The following is a 22,364-nucleotide window of genomic DNA, read 5'->3' as shown; positions in this document are numbered from 1 at the left end:
TGCCAATGAGTATTCAGGAGTTTTCCATTAACACCAATATTAACCAAGGCTTTGGTCTTATATATTACCACACCCTCGCTGTCTCTGAGAGGGAATTTCAGATGGACACTTCCTCATCTTACATGTGTTTTCATGCATTAATAAACAAGATCCAGATCAGGATCGGGTTTCAGCCACAACGGCATGAAGTAAGACCTGCAGAAAGCTGGGTAAGTACACCTTTAGCGCCACGCAATGAAAATCACCTTTTTTAATTGAAATGATAAATGTATCCAGTTAATTACAACTTAATGAATGTCTCTTGGATGATACATAGCACAGTTTGTTTTCTTTTCATACGCCTCCTTGTTTGAACAAATTGAAATGAGATTGTGTTTTGGTGCTCTTGCTCAGCGAAGGTTGTAGGTGCATTGGGATTAACTGCTGTTACAAAAAGATCCCTCCCTCCCCCTTCACACACATATGTGCACACACTCGTATCCCCCTCCCCGGTGTTTTAGTTTTCTCTGCAAAGGGGCAAATCCAGATTACAGAGCCTCCCTAAGTGAAGGAGATCAGAGGAGATTTGTGAAAGAGGGGGAAGGTGCTGTATTTTACTGACAGTAAGATGCATATAGATAGAACTGTAATATAAATGGCCAGATTAAATTATACTGAGGGTCTGTACAAAGTGACGTATTTCACTCATTCATTTTGAGGCCAGATGTTGCGTGTGGATTTCATCATGCATTCTGCAATCACAATTTTCATTGTCCTGCATTTTACGTGCAGACAGCAGGTCTGACTGATCCCAAATCAAAGAGAGTGAGGCACTGTCAGTAAGCACCACAGAGCCATCAAGGACATTTCACAGAGAGTTGGGCAGCAGTTGCGTGGTGGCTCTGCTGCAAGCATGGGGCCTGGAGGATTAGTGTCCAATCAGAGTGGATTTGATGTTTACTGACAGCACATGGGACTTAGCTGGGAGACCTGTATTTCATTTGTTTTCAATGAAGCTGTACGTCTTGCCTGGCCTCCCCTCCCCTCGCCATCACTCGGCCAAACTACGTTCTGAGACCTGTTGACGGCAGCGCATCAGCAGCAGCTTCAGGTAGGTGTCTCTGAAAGAGCGGGTAAGGGATTTGGGAATGGAATCAAAATCACTGGCATTACCATGATCACGATACTCATCACCATCACCAGATACGCTCGTATCTGGTTCACATGACGTCACAGTTGGATGTGGAATTAAACAGGCTTTATTTAGGTGTAATCCCTCATAGCAATCGGCAGAGCAAGTAAAATGTCCCGGAGAAGGGACAGCTAAACCCTATTGGATTAGTACAAGCCCCTGCCCATCCCAACCTATAACCCAACCTATCCACTTCTTCCCCCCCCCCCCCCCCCTTTTTTTTTTTTTTTTTTGGATGAATGTTTGCTGGCTAGCTCAAGCATGCACTCTGTTTCTGTGTCTTCTACCTCTGCAGTGTTTGTGTGGTTTGGTGTGATGTGGATATGTTTGTGTGTGGTGTCCTCTTTCCTCATGCGCAACAAGCCAGCATGGCCAGAGATTAATTATTCAAGGGCTGCCAGCAAAGGGGGAAGTCACCTGATAGCACGGACTTACAATATTACAAACAGATATCAGGTGAAACGCTAGACTTTGCTTCATCTTCATCCTTTCTCACTCCGTTCAATTTTTTTGTTGCTGCTGCACATGAAGACCTGAAAGAGAACTTTCTCTCTCACACACACACTGCCTGTTGGGAGCTCTTTATTTTTTCTATTTCTGTGTTTTTTTCTTTCCTCTGTTAACAGATTTTCAGCTTTTTTCTTTTTCGCCAATGCTTGTCCCTAACAAAGTGAGCCTCGGACGCTCCCACAGTTGGGACACGTTAGGGGGGAATGAGGGTCAGTGGGAAAGACCTGACAGCGTGTACGAACAGCAGGCAAGAGTAACAGGCCGGCGGAGCTCTTTGTCATACGGAGAGGGAGGAGGGTGGTATGAGCCACCACCTGGGGTGCGTCTTCCTGACCTCGATTTGAAACGCGACCCGTATTCCTACCAAGATTCCCTTTACGGACAGGTTTACGCCGAGAGACACGACCCACGGGGGCTTAGGAAGGGCTCTGTGCCAGATCTAAACCACTACGAACGAGTGCCCATGGCTCATCGAGGATCCATTCCACACCAGGACTACTACTCCCATGACCCAGCCATGACTCCTCGGCCACCGGAGGCCTTTTACCGATCTGAGCATCAGCCTCCGCTGCCTCATCCTCTCAGCAGGTCGGGCTCACATTTAGGAATGACACCTGGGGCTCGTACTGCGTGGGATCAAGGTCAGGTAGTGCGGGCTGGATCTCAAGGGCCCCCATCACCTTTACCTCCTCCCCCTCCTCCAAGCACTCATGAATTGAATAGGGCATATAGGGAACCTGGTGCTATAACTTCTGCTAAGATATCCCCTCGAGACCCCCCTCCTGCTCACTATGGAATGGAGCAGCCGTCTCCTCGGTATGCCAGTGAGCCTCCGCCTCTGACAAGTCAGTCCGTTTATACTGATGCTAATGGCCGCCCTCTGGATCCGCAGCAGCAGGCTGCCACCTGTCTAGTGGTAGATCCAGCCAGTCAAAGCATGATTATGAGGCAAGAGACAGCCTCACCGTTAACCATCCAGCAACAGCATCAATTACAGCATCAGCAACAAATACAGCAGCAACAGTTACAACAGCAGCAACAAATACAACAGCAACAGTTACAACAGCATCAACAAATACAACAGCAGCAGTTCCAACAGCAACAACTTCAGCAGCAGCAGTTACAGCAGCAACAACTACAACAGCAACAAATACAACAACAGCAAATTCAGCAACAGCATCTTCAGCAAGAACAGTTGCAGCAACACCATCTGCAACAGCAACAACCTCAACCTCTGCCACCTCCGCCTACCATGCCGGTCACTGACCCTAACCTTTCTATGGCTGCACCACTTCCTGCTCCACCTACTCCAGTCCATACTGCAGCAATTGCCCCTGCTGCACCTCCACCTCTGCAAGTGGTTCCAACTCCAGCCCCTCCTCCCCCAGCTACTCCACTCCCTGCCCCTCTTCCCGCTCCTCCACCAACCGCCCCACAGACTCCTTTGCCGGTGGATCCCAAGAAGTCGGTCGATCCAGAGTTTCTTTCTCTGTTGCGAAACGAGGGCCTCTCAGAGAGCACCATCTCCTCACTTATCCAGCAGGGGTTTGACTCCACTAGCATGCTGGCTGTCATGGAGGAGAATGATGTCCGCACAGTTGCCCCAAACCTCGGTCAGGCTCGTGTGCTGTCTCGCCTGGTCCACCATTACAAGCGCCCAATAGAAGCTACACCAGCCCCCTCCCAACCTCAAACGCCCATGCGAGGTCGCTCTAATAGCTTTAGCCATCGCGCAGACATCTATCAACCACACCACCACCATCATCATCCACCACATACCCCACAACCTTTAGCAGTAGATCCCCAACTAATGCCCCCACCAACACCTGGGGCCATGCAAACTATCTCTCCGCGGATGGGAGAAGTAATCGGTAGAAGGCCCAGCAGTGCTCCCTCGCAGCAGTTACTGGAGGCCTCTGGAGGATACCCAGGCCAACCCCCTCGTTCACCAGGGCCATACGCTGGAGCCCTCATGCCTGTCCAGTCAAGACCCATGTCAGCCTACTCTTCTGGGATGCCAGGGGTGCCTATGCCAGGTATGCAGATAATGCCTCACCAGATGACTGGGTCAATGCCTGCCATTGCGGGGTCCATTCACTCGATGCCAGGTATGCCACAGCAGATGCCTATATCCATGCCTGCTTTACCACAGCCACCGCAACAGGTACCAAAAGCATACTCTACCAACTACACAGTGCCCATAGAGCTGATGAAGAGGGACAGGAACTTAGTGCCATTGTCACCCATGCACAGCCCTCACCCTAGTCCTCAGCTGATCCGAAAGGGTGGGGGACCAGGATCAGACAATGCTCTCGTTCCCGTGGGAGCACCCGTTCAAGGCCAAGGTGCCCTGGCTGCTAACCAGAAGCTAAGTCGACGCACGGGTCCACCAGTCATCGTGTCGACTATGGCATCTCCAGATACAAGTAAATCCTATTTTTTTTCTCCTTTTAGATTTATCTGGTATTTGTCTGTTTTCATGATAGATGTGCTCTTGGCTGTTTCACATGTTTTCAATAGATAAGGCTGTTTACTTGTGACAGAGCTCTTCATTTTGTGTGTGATTTATGTAAGATACCAGTTCCCATTCCTCTCATTGCTTTCAGGAGCAGCACAAAGCAGTGCTGCTGCTTTGTTAGAAATCATATCAACTTTTAAATATTACTTTGACATTTCTAAGAGCCATTCAGCAGTTGTTTCTTTAAAAAAATAAATAAAAGGAGAAGACACTGTAAATCTATTTTCATCCTTTGTCGTGATGAATCATGAGTAAGTGAATACCAGATAAGCCTTCGCTTTATACCAGCATACTTTGCTTTATACCAGCATTCAGACTAGGGGTATGTGAAATCTATTTAGCTCAGCATGGATACTGGTATGCTATGCATGATTCTTGACCTTAAAAAAATCCAAACACAGTTTGAATGTTAATGGAAGACTTTTTGAATCGTTTTATCTTTCTGGTCTGTGCTGTCATTTGTTTCCTCTCCTGTCTTGGCACTAATTACATCAACAGTAGATAAATGATGTGTCTTTTCTTGCTGCCCTTGTCTATTTTTTATAAAGCTGCTGTCCAGATTTTGAATTATTACCATAAAAGGATAACTTTTTGCTTTAAGCATTCTTGTAATCTACCCCACGTCCTAAGCCGATACTTACATCTCACTTTCTCGTCTGCTTATCTCTGCGAGAGCCTGATTTGTCAGAATTCCTGTTACTTTCTCTGAAGACCTTTTGTCATTTCACTAATCTCATGCAGTTCCTTTGTCAGAATGAGATATCGCCCATTAAATACAACACGAATGGCATTGACGAGGCGCAATATAGAGGATTTGGGAGGAACAGCTGTCAGCAGCCTTTCTGATATGTTTTAAAATTTAACAACTGTGCACGGTCTTCATGTTACAGTCTGTCAGTCACCGCATTCATGTGTGAACAGTTCACATTAGGATTTCTTTGACTAGAGAAGTCAGATGTTGTGTGCAATTATTGTGTGGGAACAGGAGGTAGCTTGTGTGTGCATCTGTGTGCAGTATGTGGGATTGAGTTTGCCACCGACTCCTTCTGCAGATATGCTTTTTTCAAAATAATTTAGCTCTTATCTGCTGTATCAAATGGTAACTATTTGGCGCAAAAGCAAAATCAACAGGCCATTTAAGAAAAAAAAAAGAATTTGTTCTGCCACAACTGTATAGGATTCAAGATGTTGCATAATGGTGATTGCAGCATTAGTTGTGTAGCTCTTCAGCTGGGGTGTCATTGTAACTGCAGCTGTTTTTGATCACATCCTCTTTTTCTGTGCCTTGCACCGTCTCCCCATGGCCCCTGAGCCCTTGTTGCAGTAAACACAGATATCTTCCCTCATTGTGATAATAAGGATGCATCACGGTAGCCTCGAAAAGCTTTATAGCCACTCGGGCCACACAGCATTCCTTCAGGCCCTTCTGCCTGCCAAGGTGTACCGCCAACCTGCGTAGAATAGCAATTAGCCTTACCTTGTTCCTCATGAACAGATCTGCTAATTCATTTTATTTCTGAGACTCCTCTTTGTTTCTGTTTTTTTAGTGTTTATTTAATGGGTTGTGTCCCAAATTCACTTTTCAATTCCGGATTAAATAAAATGCATTCAGTCAATTCATCCTCATTGTGTAGTCGGTCAGATTTATTTGGATATCAGATTAAAGCTTTAAATCAGCACAAGAGTGGCTACCTAAATTATATTTAAATCCCATGGCCTGATAGAAGTTGATTTTATAGGCTGGGCAATAAAGGCCGATTTCTCCATCAGCACCAGCTCACCCGAGGCTGACTAGCAGCATCACTGGTCAGATAAAATCGAATTACACTGCTGATGGCCGATGTGTGATTGTGTCATTCTCTCTTTGCAGGTTCTGATGAGTACAGGGAGTGAGGCTTAATCCTTCCTTTGCTGCAGTAATCCATAGATAGTCCCATTTTGCTCAGACCAGCCTTCTGGCTTTCCGTGAGACCTTCTGTACATAGATAGTGGATTGAAATAGACTTAAAATGTACAGGACAGGCTGGATACACATTATTGAATGGAGACAGCTTTGTTGTCCTCTTGTGTGTGTGTGTTTTGTTCCTTTGTTTTCTTTTGTTTTTAAGCCCAAAAGAGCAGACATTAAAAGAACCCCACTGCTCGATAGTCAAAATATGCTTTGGAAACAGATTTCTTCATGTCTGCGTCATACACATATATCACATTGTTAGTACACACACAGTCAGCAGAGTAGACCTCATTTGCATGTGGCTGACATTTGTTGCTTTGGTAATTTCATCTGTTAATGGACACGTCCGCAAAAGCTGCTCTGAAAGCATGTTCCTAAATTGTACGTTGCTAGGCAACATGGGTTTTGGTGGTAATCGTAGGCAGATTTGCTTTTGGTTAAAGGGTCGCTCCATTGTCATAAAACACTGCAAATTTACTCCATCCGTTTTTTTCCTTATACAAAAAGGCAGGCTGAGCTAATGCATTTAGAAAAAAAAATGCAAAAAAATCATCCACTTATTTTGGGATGGCTAAGTAGTTATTTGGAGGTTTTGGTTACTTTTTTCCAAAAAAGATAACATAATTCAGACTTAGCAATATAGTATGTTTCAGCCTGTCAGGTAAAATGTTGTAATGTTGTTTTATCAGGTAACACTATTAGTCTTAATAGCAGCATTAACTCCAGGCAGGTGAGGTGTTTCTGGTTTTTCCAACCAAGAGAATTCGTGAAGGTAGACTCGGGACACACTAGAGAGATGAGGTCTCACAAGTGGCTCGATATCACCCCTGAAGAGCCGAAAATGGTTGCTGGGGAGATAGAGGTCTGTCCCTACAACCTGAATCTGGACAAGTAATAGAAAATGGATAGATGGCAGCAATAATGCTTCTCTAACATTTTTTGTTGAATAAGTTATGAGATTGTAAATTGGATATTCTGAATACCTCAAATAATTCATTAGCAATATGTTGCATCCAGAAGCAGAAAGAATTTCCCTTTGAATTAATAGCCCATGTGTAAATGCAGATGGCATGGCCTCACCAACCTCACTATATGATGCTTTATGGAATACCCTAGAGCAGGGCTAACTAGGACACCCCCACCCCCAAACTGGCATAAACACAATATAAGCTACTCTAGGACTCTACCTTCTTTACTTCCACCCCTGCTGAGGGCGTTGACCCCCTCATCACGGACTTTGGCCAGGTGACTCAGTGCCAGTTCACGTCAGCTTTGCTTTGCTCTGCAATGCATGACTGACACACTAGCCGCAATTTTCTTGCTTGCTTAGGCCTGGCACGATGGTGGGGGAGGGTTGTGGCATGTTCGTTCTGGAGATAGCAGATTATGTATTAACGGGGTCCAGGTCAAAGCTACAGACAGTTGTTAAACTGACTGAGGGATTAAGTAAAAGGGAGAGAGAGCGATGGAGAGAAAGTGACATAGTTCTGCTTCTGATAGATGATGACTTCAAGCTGCACGGTGGGGTGGGGAAACGGGGCGTTGACAGCTGTCAGTCAACCTTAAACTCTCCATAGAGATGAGGTTGGCTGTCAATCTTTCATCTGGCTTTTGAAGGTCACATATTGGCCTAAATCTGGGTGGCAGTCAAAGGTTGTTTTGTTTGGTTGGTTGGTTTTTTCTGGCTAGCCACCATGTTCCTTGCTCACAATTTTTTTTTTTTACCCACCAAATAAATGCCATGCATCCATACATGCATAGTGGAGAGGTTGCCAGTCTAGCATAGGACTCTAAAAAGTGCTTAAGAACGTTTTTAAAAAAGGATTAAACAATTCAGTTTAATTCACTTGTATTTATATGGCAACAAATCACAACAACAGTCACCTTAAGGCACATTATGTTTTAAGGTAAAGACCCCACAGTGATACAGTGAAAACTCCAACAGTCAGAAGACCCCCAATGAGCAAGCAATTGGCGACAGTGAGAAGGAAAAACTCCCTTTTAACAGGAAGAAACGTACAACAGAATGAGGCTCAGAGGGGACAGCCATCTGCATACATGAATCACATTATTATCATTATTATGTAAGGCTAAATCATTCACTACTTTAAACCACCACTTTATTTGCATCAGAGTGAGGAAGGAAGTTGATTTAAGGGACTTTGAATGCAGCATGGTTGTTAGTGCTAGACAGGCTGCGCTGAGTATTTCAGAAACTGCTGATCTACTGGGATTTTTCCCCCAGAATCATCTCTAGGGTTTACAGAAGATGGTCAGAAAAGCCAGTGAGCATCAATTCTCTGGGAGAAAATGCCTTATTGAAGGTGACATTACTTCAATCTCATAGAAAGGCGACAGTAACTCAAATAACCACTCGTTACAACCAAGATATGCAGAAAAGCATGTCTGAACACAGCACATCAAACCTTTTTTTTTTTTTTTTTTTTTTTTTTTTTTTTTTTTTTTCTAAATGACATCAGAAACAGCAGTATGCGACATTACGTGATGGCAGAGCTTCAGTTCATCCTTTGTCATTTTTTTTTTTTTTTTAATAAATAGGACAGGGGGAATGAATGAGAGAGAGAGGGGGAGAGAAAGAAAGAAAACCAAAGGGGAGAAGAGACGGTGAGAAGGGGGGGGAAGAGAGACAAAAAAAAAAAAAACTCCTGGGTCACCTGTATGGAGAAAAAAAAAAAACCAAACAAACAAACAAAAACAAACAGAGGAGACAGCAAACAACAAAGAGCAACATAATAATAGAGAAAACAAAGCACCATCACAATAAACTAGCTAGTCATAGATATCAGTATTTACTAAGTAATAAACGATATTGTGCAGCACGCAAGATAGACAGCGCACAGTGTGCTTTGAGGCAGCAGCCAAGAAAGCTTTAGTCCGCGTCTGTGAATACCCATGTGTACACCTGTGTGCATACCTGTGTGGATCAGCATGCTTGCATTCCAAAGGTTTCTCCATGTAATGATCTGCTAGGGAGTGTGGGGGGGCCATAGCCCCGTCCTCCAGGGTGTGAAGCGGGTATGGAGGAGATCAAAACTCCAGACATCCAGAGGCCCCCAGAACACAAGAGACCATGGAAGACCAACAGAGGGGCAGCCGCGCCACTGTCCCAGTAAGAGCTGAGGAGAGTCCCAGATGAGGGCTCGCCCAGCAGCCGCGGAGCAGAAGTCAGGGGGAGTTGCAGTGACGCGCCCGTGAGCTCCGCCGGCCCCCAGCTGCGCCTGAGTGACCGAGCCCTAGGCCGAGAGGCCGGGGGCACCCCACCTCCAAAGGGGCCCGAGCGAGCCCCAGGCCCCAAGCCCCGACAAGCGGCCGCCAAGGAGTGAGCCGGTGTGTACCCGGACGCCCACCCCCAGATACAAAGAACCACCAACACACCGACACCTGAGGGAGTCCGCCACCGGCAGGGGAAGTGGTGGTGGGTGGAGATAGGCCTCCAAACCTTGGAGGGCCTGAGGTGTCCCCAGAGAGGTGGCGTCTGATACCCAACCTGACATATAGACACAGACATACATGCACACACAGACACAAACATCCATTCCCACCCTCATGCTCTCATGTGCACTCACTCCACACTCAACCAACGTGGAGACAGACATAAAGAGACGCTGTACACACAATCACACTCCCCAAGCGTACTCTACAAACCGGGTCTAGGTACCCTTGCCTCTGGAGGGGGGAATTGCACCCAGACCCAGGTGGTGTTACCCTTTTCCCTGCGGTGGGGAGAGGCAGACCACCCCGACTCCGCAGCAGCAGGGAGGCCCCACACCCCAGACCGCAGCCGGACGGCCAACTCCTCCTACTAGCCCTCCCGCTCCAGCAGGCCGCAGAGAATGGGGGTGGGAGAAGACTCCAAACCTCCCTCCACCCGCTCATTGTAGTGTTGATGCATATGTGTTCTAAGGTGCAATTAAAACCCAGGAGGGCATGGAGCTACCTGCCAAGGAGCAGCAGGTAAGCGCATAGTCCCTCCTGCTAACCCTCAATGACTAAGTGTATTTAAAATTGAGAGGTGGGCAACGACGTCAGGGGTGAGGTATACACCCTGATGGTGATTTGGACTCCGTGATTGTGCCCACCCCCAAGATCCTATATGTATGTGTAATGAGAGTGTGAATAATGTGAATGTCTAAGTTGTGGGATAAAATTGAGGCAGAGGCAGCCAGAAGGGGACAGGGGGGGGGGGGGGGGGTAGCCTCCTCTGCACCCTGGTGACATACCCCCACTCCAAGGCCCTGCATGTGTGGGTGGTTGTGGAGGAGCGGGAAGAGGGAGGCAGCTGGAGATGGGGAGGGAAGGAAGGGAGGGGCAGGTAACCCCTCCCTGGGGCCAGCTCCCCCGCTGACCCCAGTAGGCACTCCCACCCTCCGCGACCCGCCAGGGAAGGGGGGCCCAGGCCCATCAGACCGGGGCCCAGTGCAGTAGCGCCCCCCGGCTCCACAGAGCCCTGGACAGTCCACCCAACCCCACCACAGAGAAAACTGCACCCACCCCACCATCCACTCATCTTCCAGACTACATAAGACAATAAACACCCAGGCTGAGATCTTCCTCCACCTCTCCTGTATCTCCCCCTCCTGCAGAGAGTTCCTGAGAGAAGAAAGCTCCTGCAAGATGTGACCATCCCCCCCACCAGTTGAAGAGCCCCCCAGGCGGCTCGATGCACCGGCGGCACCCTGCTCCAGGGCCGGGCCCCCATGCACCCACCCGCCCACAACCCCGGCAACACACCAACCAGGACCCGAGCCCCCGAGGCCCGGCCCGGGCCCCAGCCCAGAGACGGAGCGCCCCCAGAACCCCACGCCCATCCCGGACCCACCCAGGGGCAGCCAGGTTGCCAGGTCAGTAACCCGCGTCCGTCAGCACAGACCCTCCCCTAGCCCCGCTGCACGCAGCCGCGAGGAAACAGTCACCTGAGAGCCAACAGAGCCCTCAACCGGACGTGACCGCTACCCCGGGTTGAGCCCCCCAAGGAAGATGCCTCCGGGGAACCCCCCGACGCCCTAAGCCTGTCCCTACCCCCTCACCAATCACAACAGTGAAGGCGGGACCAAACTATGACCCCCCACCCCCACTAGGTGATGGAGCTGATAAAAGGGGCCCAGAGCAATTGATCTAATGTGGTGGCAGAGGCTGTGTCAAGACTAATGTAATCTAATAGATAATTTCTATATTGGTTAGAATTAAGATTATTTTTATTTTTCCAGTTCATGAGGACTGTTTTCTTGGCTATGCATAGGGCAGTGAAGATCATATGGGCTATATTCTTTTCTGAAGTGACATTATCTAAGCTGCCCAACAAACACACTAAGGGGGAGGTTGGAATGTTACATTTCAGACATTTTGATAAGTCTTCACATATCTCGCGCCAAAACTTTTGCACTGGTGGACAGAACCAAAGAGCGTGGATGTAATTGTCTGGTGTATTGCCTTGACAGTGTGAGCAGTTGTTGGAAGATGTAAAGCCCATCTTGAACATCCGATGACCTGTATAGTGCACTCTATGAAGTATTTTGTATTGTATTAATTGCAGACTGGGATTTTTAATTAATTTAAAAGTTTTTAAGCAAATCTGAGACCAGAAGTTTTGGTCTAGGTTGACTGATAAATCTGCTTCCCACTTTGCAGTAGGAAGGGATATTGATTCATCTAATTTAGAAAGTGTTCTGTATATTTTAGATAATAATTTGGGGGATTTAAGAGTAAGAAAATGTGCCGCACTTAGTGGTGTTTGTAATTCAACTTGACTGAGGTTAAATTTCTTTTTTACTATGGATTTAATTTGTTGATATTCTAAAAACCTTGTCTTGTTGATCCCATATTGTTCAACTAGTCTGTCAAATGGAATAAATTCTGTTCCCTCTAATATATGTTCTAAGTATTTAATTCCTTTACAACTCCATTCTGGGAAATTAATCATATTATTGTTTTGTAATATGTCAGGGTTATTCCAGATAGGTGTACGTTTGCATGGGATTAATGAAGACTCCGTTATTTTTAGAAACTCCCACCATGCTGTTAGAGAAAAGCTGATGTTGATACTTTTAAAGCATTCATGTCTTTTGATGTTTGAGCTAATAAATGGTAGGTCTGAAATCTCTAGATCCTTGCATAGTGCCTGTTCAACATCTAGCCAGGGCTCAACTAAGAAGGTATGTTTTAACCATTCTGAGATGAACTGAAGCCTGTTGGCTAAGAAGTATTGGTGAAAATTAGGCAGATCTAATCCTCCTCTATCCTTGGTTCTTTGTAGCGTTTTTAAGCTAATACGCGGGGGTTTATCTTTCCAAAGGAATTTGGAAATATATGAATCCAGAGATCTGAACCAATCTTGTGATGGTTTGTTAGGGATCATCAAAAATAAGTAATTTATTTTTGGCAAGATCATCATTTTTATAGTGGCGACCCTTCCCATGAGTGATATGGGTAAAGATTTCCATCTAGTCAGATCGCCTTCTACTTTCTTTAGAAGTGGGATGTGGTTTAGTTTAGTTAAGTCTGAAAGCTTAGGAGAGATATTAATACCTAAATATTTAATATTTCCGGATTGCAGTGGGGCAGAGGAAGAATTATGGAAGGAGCAGTTAATGGGGAGAACTGTAGATTTTGGCCAGTTAATTGAATAATCTGAAACTCTTGAAAACCAGTTTATTAAAGTAATTACCTCAGAGAGGTTGGTTTGTGTGTTTTGCAGAAAAAGCAACACATCATCCGCATAGAGACTGATTTTATGTTCTATGTTCTTACATTTTATGCCCTTAATTGTTGTAGCCTGTCTAAATGCTGCTGCTAGAGGTTCGATAAAAATTGCAAAAAGTGAGGGGGAGAGTGGGCATCCCTGTCTGGTGCCCCTCAGGAGACAGAAGCTGGAGGATGTCTGGTCATTTGTTCTGATACGAGCCGTTGGGGAATTGTATAATATTCTTATCCAGTTTATGAAAGAGTTTCCAAAACCAAATTTGTGTAAAGTTGCGAATAAAAATTTCCAATTAACTCTGTCAAATGCTTTTTCTGCATCTAGAGATAATATTATGGCTTCGATGTTTTTATCGTATGAGTAGTCTATTAAATTAAGTAATCTACGAGTGTTTGTTGAGGAGTGCCGACCTTTTATGAAACCAGTTTGGTCAGGATGAATTAAGAGGGGGGTCATTTTCTCTAATCTCTTTGAGAGAGCTTTGCAGATTATTTTAAGGTCTACATTTAAAAGAGAAATTGGACGATAGCTTGAGGGAAATAAAGGGTCTTTGCCTGGTTTTAGCAGGAGACTAATGTTGGCAGAATTCATATTTGGTGGTAGTCTGCCCTTTTCCTCGATTTCCTGCAACATGCTGTGGAATACTGGTGCCAGAATTGTCCAGAATTCTTTGTAGAATTCTGCAGGGAAGCCGTCTGGACCTGGAGCCTTATTATTGGGCATACTTATCAGGGCTTCCTGGAGTTCACTTGGCGTCAGTGGCGAATCCAATTCCATTGCTTGACTGTCTAGTAATTTTGGAAGAGTTACGTTGTCAAGAAACAGATCAATTTCATTTTTAGATGGGTTTATTTGTGGTGAGTATAAAGTTTCATAGAAATCCCTAAAAATGTTGTTTATTCTTCCAGGATCATATATTGTGTTCCCCGATAAATCTTTAGCAGCACATATAGTTGTTTTTTCTTTATTTATTTTTAGCTGGTTAGCTAGAAATCGACCTGATTTGTTACTGTGTTCAAAATTCTGCAAGCGAAGTCTTTGTATAAGGAATTGTGTTTTTTTATTAATAGTTTCATTTAATTCTAGTTTTGTTTTGCATATTTTGTTCAATGTTTCCTGATCTTGGTGGGACGCGTAGGCTTCGTCTAGTGATTTGATGTTTTTTTCTAATTCCTGAATATTTTTGTTTTCTTCTTTCTTTTTGTGTGATGAGAAAGAAATTATTTTACCTCTCATCACAGCTTTCCCTGCTTCCCATAGAACAGAAGCAGATATTCCGGGAGTGTCATTAAAGTCTAAATATGAAGTCCATTCCTTTTTAAAGTATTTAATAAAGTCTTCATCTTTAAGTAGTGATATATTAAATCTCCAGTTTTTACTTGGCGTAGTATTATTCTTGTGCATTAGTGTTAAAGATACAGGAGCATGATCGCTGACAGCTATAGGATGAATCTCAGTGTCTGAAATGTCACACAGCAGTGAGCTGCTGACCAAAAAATAATCCAGACGAGAGTAAGAGTGATGAACATGCGAGAAAAAAGTATATTCCTTACTGGTGGGGTGAAGAGAGCGCCATGCATCGCAAAGACCAAAGTCGTTCATATACTGTTTGATTATATTTGTGGACTGCCAATTACGCTGAGTTCCTGTTGTGTTGAGCCTATCCATTTCTTCATTTAGTCCAAGGTTGAGGTCACCGCCAAGAATGAGTGTGCAATCAAGGTGTTCAGAGAGTGCACTAAAAAAACCGTGGAAGAATGAGGGTTCATCAACATTTGGACCATATATACTAACAATACATAGTTTTTTGTTCAATATTGATAGTTTAATAATTAGAAATCTACCCTCTGGATCTATAACTGTATCGAGTACTGTAAAATTAACATTTTTATGTATTAAAATTGCTACTCCCCGTTGTCTAGAATTATAACCGGCTGCAAACACGTTAGGAAACTCAGGTGTTTTAAGTTCATTTAAACCTGTGACAGGTTTGTGAGTTTCTTGTAATAAAACAACATCTGCCTGTAGTTTTTTAAGCTGGTTAAATATTTTTAACCTCTTTCCTCTGGTGCCAGCTCCATTTACATTCCATGTGACAAACCTCAGCATGCCCTTAATTGTGCGTGTATGTTTAATGATGTATGCTGGGTGTTTCGTTTAGACAGGTGGAGAGAATATGGAAACATCCCTTGTTTGTAAATAGAAAGAGAAAAAGAAGTGTGGTGAGAGACTCCATAAGTCTGACTATGTGTGTGAATATTCACTAATATGAACAAGCGTGGCTTGCTTATGTGTCCTGCAAGTCTGTGCGTGCTGTGAGGCTGTTATGAATGTGCTGCCGTTGAGCTGATGTGTTTGCGTGATCGTGTTGTGAAAATATGGAGAAATAGAGGGTGTTGTTTGTAGGTGAGTGGGGAAGTAGGTGACCACAGCAGTGAAAGACAAGAGAAAGAAAGAAACCACATGAACTGTGAGCGACAACAAAAAAAAGGAAACGAAACGGAAACATTCCAATTAAAGCAATGACGGAGGGTGACGGTGTTATATCTGCTATGACATCCTACTGATATTACTAGGTTAAACACATTTTAAAGGAGAAAGTGTGAATGAATAAGAAAAGAGTGTAGCGGGTTCTTATCTGGAGTGCAGTCAGTATAACCACGGTGTGGTGCCGGGGTCGCGGTACAGCTGTCCGTCCACGTAGAGCCGGTCCACAGCGATGACAGCACGGGAGCCTTTCTGGATAAAGCTACGTCGAACTGGGAACAGGACCTTGCGTCGTTCCAGGATCTCTTTGGGGAACTGGTCGTTCACGCTGAAGTCCGTTCCTTTCAGCTCTCTGCCGCGACTCTTCACCTGTTCCTTCTGTTTGAATTGACCGAATTTGGCCACAATAGGCCGTGGTCTCCCGGTCCGCGACCGCGCGCCCCCCAAGCGATGTACTCTATCGAAGTCGATGTTCTTTACGGTGTCCTCCGGCAGCTTCAGGTGGATTTTAATGAAGCTTTTCACCGTTGCCTCTGCGTCCTCTCCGGCAGTTTCTGGAATACCAGAAAACACAAGATTATCTCTCACACATCAAACCTTGAAGCTAGGGCTGGGCGATATGACCCAAAATTCATATCTCGATATTTTTTAGCTGGATGGCGATATAAGATATATATCTCGATTTTTTTTTTAAGCCATAAAGTAAGAACAAAAAGAGAGTTCTTAGTCAAAGCTGTGTCCCAGATGTCACACAGGCACTTTTATTAACATACAGCACAGATGTACATAAAAAATTACTCAAAATTAAATTATGAGCATTCATTAAATAATAATGCTCCATAAATAAAAGAAAACAAGGTTGTTTTTGTGCTAAACAAAGAGCTCACAATTGTGCAGTCAAAATGTAAACTAAAAGACGCTGAGCGTAATAACAAAGACAGACAGATTTCACAGCTGCTCTGTTCCCAAGTTTTACTGTGTGACTGATAGCCTGGAGTTTGAAATCCGCTTCATAACCACGTCTCTTACAGGTGCCATTTATGGTCCTTATACACACACAATACGGTAATATTACGTTGATGCACAGTACGTATCACTCCGCGAAGCTCCTCGGTAGCCGTAATGCGCCGACAATCTATCAAGCGGTGCAGCTCCGTAGCTTACCAAAGTCGTACTCAAACATTTTTGACAGATTGCTGAGCGCCGTGTACCACATAAAATCGGTTCGCGGCCATCAAGCACAACCAGAATTCATACATAAGGCGCGCTGTCAACTTTTGAGAGAATGAAAGGATTTTAGGGTTAGCGCTGTTAGCTCGTTAGCATGTTTAGCTCGTTAGCACGTTGACGCCGTCCAGCCCCATGCATGGGGCGATGCGCAGTAACTCGTTAACGGAGATTTGCCGTGTCCGTCTTGTCGCTGCCTGCACGTGAAGCGATGGGGGAGGAGGGGGAGTTGTCTTCAGTGAAGGCGAGGCGGAGTAACGTTGCGTAGAGACAAAAGTGGACGAAAGAGAGGCAAACTTGCGGCTCCACAACTATAATTATAACGTAACATAGACTATATCGATATAAAGGATATTGTCACATCTTATATCTCGTATAAAAATATATCGATATGTTTTAAAAACTCGATATATCGCCCAGCTCTACTTGAAGCTAAGGAGTACAGAAGCAGTAAACCACACCGAGTATCACTCCTGTTCTTAGTTGACAGGAGTGAAAGGAGGCTACAGGTCATATTGGCTTGTGAAAGTTTGACAATAGAGGAAAAATTCTGCCTTATCCGATGAGTCTTGATTGTTCCTGCAACATTCGGACGGTAAAGTTAGAATTTGGCTTAAACAAAATGAAAGCAAGGTTCCATCCTGCCTTGTATCAGGAGTTCAGGCTGTTGCTGGTGATGCAATGGTGTGAGAGATACTGTAAATTGATAGGCTTCTTTGCATACAAAGTAAGTAGAGGCATCACCTGTGATCCTCAATTGTTTTGTTAAGAAGAATCAAATTACTAATTGTAGGACAGTTTGGGATGAATTCAGTTGCTATGCTGTTGGATCTTGTCTTATTGGATCTTATCTCTTATTTATACCCCTTACTGGACCCTACGCCACAGCAGCCAAGACTACCGGGAGTGATAGTACAGTGTGCAATGTTATTAAAAACTGAAGTGCTTGATAAAAATGCATTGGATTGCACAGCTGTTCCCAGTTAAGTTCTTTGTGAGTGTATGTAAGATGTGTTTATGAGAGATTGTGTAAATGGACATTTGCAGATGGTATTGGTGGCATCTGTTAAGGCACGGTGCTCAGTCTCTCAGTCTCTCTCTCCCCCTCTCCCCTCCAGATGTTCCCGTTATCAGGCACTGACTCTGTTGGGATTACATCTATACGAATATTGAGTAGTCATTTTCCGTTCATGTTTTCCCCTCTTTTTGTCTTAAATTAACATTAAATTGTTTCCAGTGTTTCTTTGTCGTTCCCTCTTGTCTCATACTTGCCTCTTGGTCTTTCTTAGGGAAAAGAGAAAGAGGTAATGGGAGAAATATGTTTCAAACGTAATAGCTCAGCACATTCATTCTTGACTGTGGTTGTGGGTTGTAGAGCCTAGCTGCAAGAAAATGTGGGAAATGAGTAATCTGAAGATGTGAGGTGACTGAACCCAAGCAAAGACAGAAGAACAGATTGAGGAAGAAAGACCAAAGATCGCAGTTCAGCGCAGAGAAGGATGCTATAGATTAGATTAGAAATGGTTGAGGAATACAAATGGGTAGATTATTTTAAACTCTGTTGTGCCATCACGAAGCAAGCGAGTGAGGGAGTGCAGGGTGAGGACACTGCCAATCCATGCAGAGCTCTGTTCCCAGATCCAAAGAAGCTGATGTCATACTTGTAAATAATGTGGAAAATGGAGAGTGAAATGATAATGTGACTTTTTTTTCCCTGTGGCCTGGGGATTCAAGCTATGCAACAATTTGCTCAAAAACATGTCATCAGCAAAATGTGAATTCAAGCATTTAAAGATAAAAAGTGAAAACTTTTATACACGAGAAGCTAAAACCAGTAAATGATAAATGATTTTCTGTTTATTGACTGATGGCTCGACTGACTTATTTCAAGAACAGTTTTATTAATCTTCCCCTGGATTTGTATAAGTGTTATTTAACATGTCGTAAAAGCCTCTGAGAGTGGATAACACTTGCCAGGTGTCTGTTAATTTACAAATGTTGCAGTGATGGTACCATTTAAAAAAAGGTGGCCTTTAAAGAGAAAGTCTGACCTTTCTGGCTAAATTGCTCTGTTATTTCAGAGAGATACGAAGTGATTAACAGCAAAGAGAAGACAGGCAGTCGAGGTCAAATCCTCAAACAGTTGTAGCTCAAAGGTAGAAGAAAAAAGAAAGCAATAAATTGAGAAGCTGAAAGCTTATGTTTACTTTCCTCATCAAAAAAAGACCTTTTCTCCTCTCACTTCCTTCCCTTCGTTTTCTTTCCTACCACCTCCTGTCTAATTTCTTCTTGTTTTTTCTCTCTTTTCTTTTCCTCAGTGACCAGAGAGTCACTCTGAATTATTCATTTTGAGAAAATTAAATCTTCATGTGTTTTGAGGCGAACAACGAATAAGCTGAACGTGAATATGCGCAAAACTTGACACTCTGCTCGGCAGTGTTTTACCAGAAGCCAACGGGTTGGATATGTTTAGAGGTGCAGATGAATTTCATTTGCACCCAAGGAAAATATTGTACAATTCTCAGTAGGTATGTCAGCCGTGTTAAGGATCACGGGAGGGGGGCTGTAAATAGGATTTGTGTTTCACAGTGTTTTTAGTCTCGCGCGAGGATTTGCGTTTGTGCGTACCTGTGTTTTCATGCATATGAACAGCCGTCATTGGATTTTCCAATCCTGAATTTCTATTATGTTTTTAAAAATTATTTAAAAGAGAGATTACTGATAAATGAGTCAGCGTCTTACATTGAAATCAGATATGTGATTCCTGTCTGCACTCTACTTGTCCAAATTTGCAGCCGGGATGAGGGCTGAAAAAAGTGATGCCTTCCCCCCATTCATCGTGATCACAAACACACACACACACATAGACACACTCAGTCTCTCACATCTTCTTAACATCTCATCCTCTTTCTAGTGAAGCCAGTTGGCTCAAGTCACCGAGAAAGAGAAAGGTGGATGAAGAGATGATGGCGAGTCAGAGAGCTGGAGGGATGCGCAGAAGGAGAGTGGATGGGAACAAGAATTTATGTGGTGAAATTCAGCATCTGTTGTCCACCTGCAGCTGTGCCATGTCTTTTTCTCCCTTTTCTCTTCTTACTCGTCCCCCCGGAATGCCGTTTGTGCTTCAGTCATTTGGCAGCAGCACGACATGCAGATCACAGGAGGCAGATGGGATGGCGAATTTTAGAGGTCAAATTATACAGTAGGCTCTCTTAGTCAGGCACTCTCTTTTCATGAATGAGACTTTTTTACTCCAGGCCTGGTTTGCGGGCTCTGGTTACATGTTGTAACCAAACCTCCTCAATGAAGTCCTTTAAACTCACCACACTTCGGTTGGGCTTACACTAAACACATCACAATGTGAGCGCCAGTGTTACTATACACGTGGTATACTTTGTTCTTTATTTAATCAGAAGTGTTCAGTGTTTGCTAACATTTGCTTTTTTTTAACTTTGCAATATAGTGACAGTCCAAAAAGTATGCTGCGTTCCCATTGTTTCAATAAAAGATTGTCAAGGTTGTTTCTTTGGCTTCTTTCTTTGATTAACTAAAAGAAATAATCAGTTTACCGTTTCAACAAATTCACACAGTTCATTCATGTCATCCACTCTCATCTTTTATGCTGAGCCACACTGTGTGCTTTACATTGATGGCAGCATGTGTCCTTGGTTTATTGACTAAAACTAGCTTCTTCTTTTTTTTTAACCCTGCTCCAATATTTAAAGATTTAAAAAAAGTAAGAATTTATTCACTTCAAGACATTTACACAAAAACGTATATGGAAGACATTTTCACAGCTGAAATAGGATCATAATAAATAAAACATTGTAAGTCCACCATCAACTCCAAGAAATATTTTGTTTATCGTTGCTTATCTTAGATGTTTGGCCTTCGGTGTGCAGAATGATGCAAAATTTGACATTCGTTTTGGGCAGCTGGAGGCGGTCGGCTCTGGAGCTGTAGCAGGTCGTCCACCAATCAGAAGGTCATCGTTTTGACCTCCCGGCTTCTCCGGTACAGGTTTCAAAATGTTCTACTGCAAGATGCTGAAACCACCTAAAAAATAAATCTGCCCCGATGTATGCGTGTGTGTCAGTGGGCGATTGTGGGTTGGAATGTAAAACACTTTGAGTGGTTGATAAGGAAAGAAAGAGAGCAGTAGAAATCCTGTAAATTCACCATTTTTACAACAAGCTAGTTGGCATCTTACAACAAATATGAAACACATTTGTGTGTGTTAATTTTTCCAAATTAAAAATAAAACACTCTTGTTGCATATTTGGAGATCATAAATATATGAGCAGCCTGAATAGATATTATTATGTCAGGTCCTTAACCTCTTAAGCCCCAAGCCTAACTGATCTCCTGCCTTTTGCCCCCGTATCAGGGTGCGTTGGGGCTTAAGAGGTTAAACTTGTCTCAGGAGCTTCTTTAAACTTGAATTTAGAAACCTAAAGGTTAAATCTACCTTAACCTATGAAACAGGGGTGTCAGTCTCATTTTGCATCATGGGCCACACACGACCCAATTAGGTGTTTAGTGGACTGGATCAGTGAACATAGCCAGTGTAAAGAAGTTTAACTACACATCTAATCATTGACATGTCTTAAGAAAGAGAAGTGTAATTTCAAATATAAATCCTTGCTAATAGAGATGGCTCTTTGGGGTTAAACCTCATGAAATAAATGTGAAAAATACTGAAAATGAACTCATTAGGAGAACTTTGTCCCATAAGTATAAAACATAGAACTCTAAGTTCTTTAATGCGTGATACATGTATTTATTTTACTGCAAAAAACAAAACCCAACTTTTTGTAAATAATGAAACACATGGACTTTTCTGTTATTTGATGCATTACTAACAATAAAAACATCTGTTTCTGTCATTTTATCTGCCACTTACTTACCTTGATGATTTTGTAATTTAGAAGGCTGTAAAACTGACAGAAATACAGTAAAAAAAAAGTCCAAATCTTCTTCTTTAAAACCAACCAGTAGGCTGAATTAGACCCTTTGCCTTGCTCAGTTCTTGCCCCTAGACTGTATGCTTGACTGTATGACACCCCAGCTATAAAGCATTAATGCACATCATTCATATCTTTAATTATCTGTACTACTTTTGAACAATTTAGAAAAAAGAAATAATTCTATAAATCTAAATTTTTAGCTATTATCTGAACTTTAGAAATTGAAAAAAAAACCAACTTGAAATTAGTTATTAAGTCAAAATTTTAAGATAATAACCTGAAATTTTTGACTCGTGTATGGCAAAAAATAATATTTTGTATCAGAAATGAGCTGACATCTTAATAACTGGATTTCGGGTTCTGAAAAGCAGTGTTGTGGTACAAATAATGACCCAGAAACTCAGACAGACTTGTTAACCTTTACTATCAGAGTCCTTTTTTAGAAACGACGTCTCGGTATTTAGCCATCCTCTCAGACTGGTGTCGTAGTAAACATCCTAATCTGTTACTCTTCAAATCCCGGGATCCGTTAGACTCCAGGAAGGATTACCGTAACTTTAAAACTTTAATTGTAGGGATCTGCTGTACTTGCATTTGGAGGAGCTCTAAAGAGCTCAGTAGCAGGTGAGTGTCAGTGTGTGTGAGAAAGAGAGAGAGAGAGAGTCTACAAACTTTTAGATATTGGGAATTAATTTCGCAACTGCTGGATTTTCTATTAAATCAGAAATGTGCATGCATATGATAGCACCCCCATGTGAAGGCTCCGACCACGTTTTGTCCTTGTATGCAACCAAAATCTACATCTTACATCTTTG

At 43.4% G+C, this 22,364-nt stretch overlaps 1 protein-coding gene across 6 annotated transcripts in view; it reads left to right on the top strand.

The window, feature by feature from the left end:
• Positions 1 to 22,364, top strand: part of LOC146560951 (C-terminal-binding protein 2-like) — an 89,451-nt gene that overhangs the window by 40,134 nt on the left and 26,953 nt on the right. For 2 of the 6 annotated variants that reach the window (XM_085296576.1, XM_085296579.1), the window contains exon 1: positions 1,394 to 4,107. The exons of 1 other annotated variant lie outside the window; for it this stretch is intronic. In XM_085296576.1, coding sequence (XP_085152702.1) covers positions 1,824 to 4,107 — 2,284 coding nt within the window. In that variant the 5' untranslated portion in view covers positions 1,394 to 1,823. Of the gene's footprint in view, positions 1 to 862; positions 1,091 to 1,393; positions 4,108 to 22,364 lie in introns of those variants that run through there. 3 more of the 6 variants (XM_085296578.1, XM_085296580.1, XM_085296577.1) reach the window with 2 other exon arrangements.

Source organism: Mchenga conophoros, linkage group LG13 (genome assembly GCF_057382185.1).
Source record: "Mchenga conophoros isolate Kocher_MC1m ecotype Shallow Benthic linkage group LG13, M_conophoros_male_GT1.1, whole genome shotgun sequence".
Lineage (NCBI taxonomy): Eukaryota > Metazoa > Chordata > Actinopteri > Cichliformes > Cichlidae > Mchenga > Mchenga conophoros.
The sequence above is the reverse complement of the archived record's forward strand: the minus strand, read 5'-3'. Positions and strand labels throughout refer to the sequence as shown.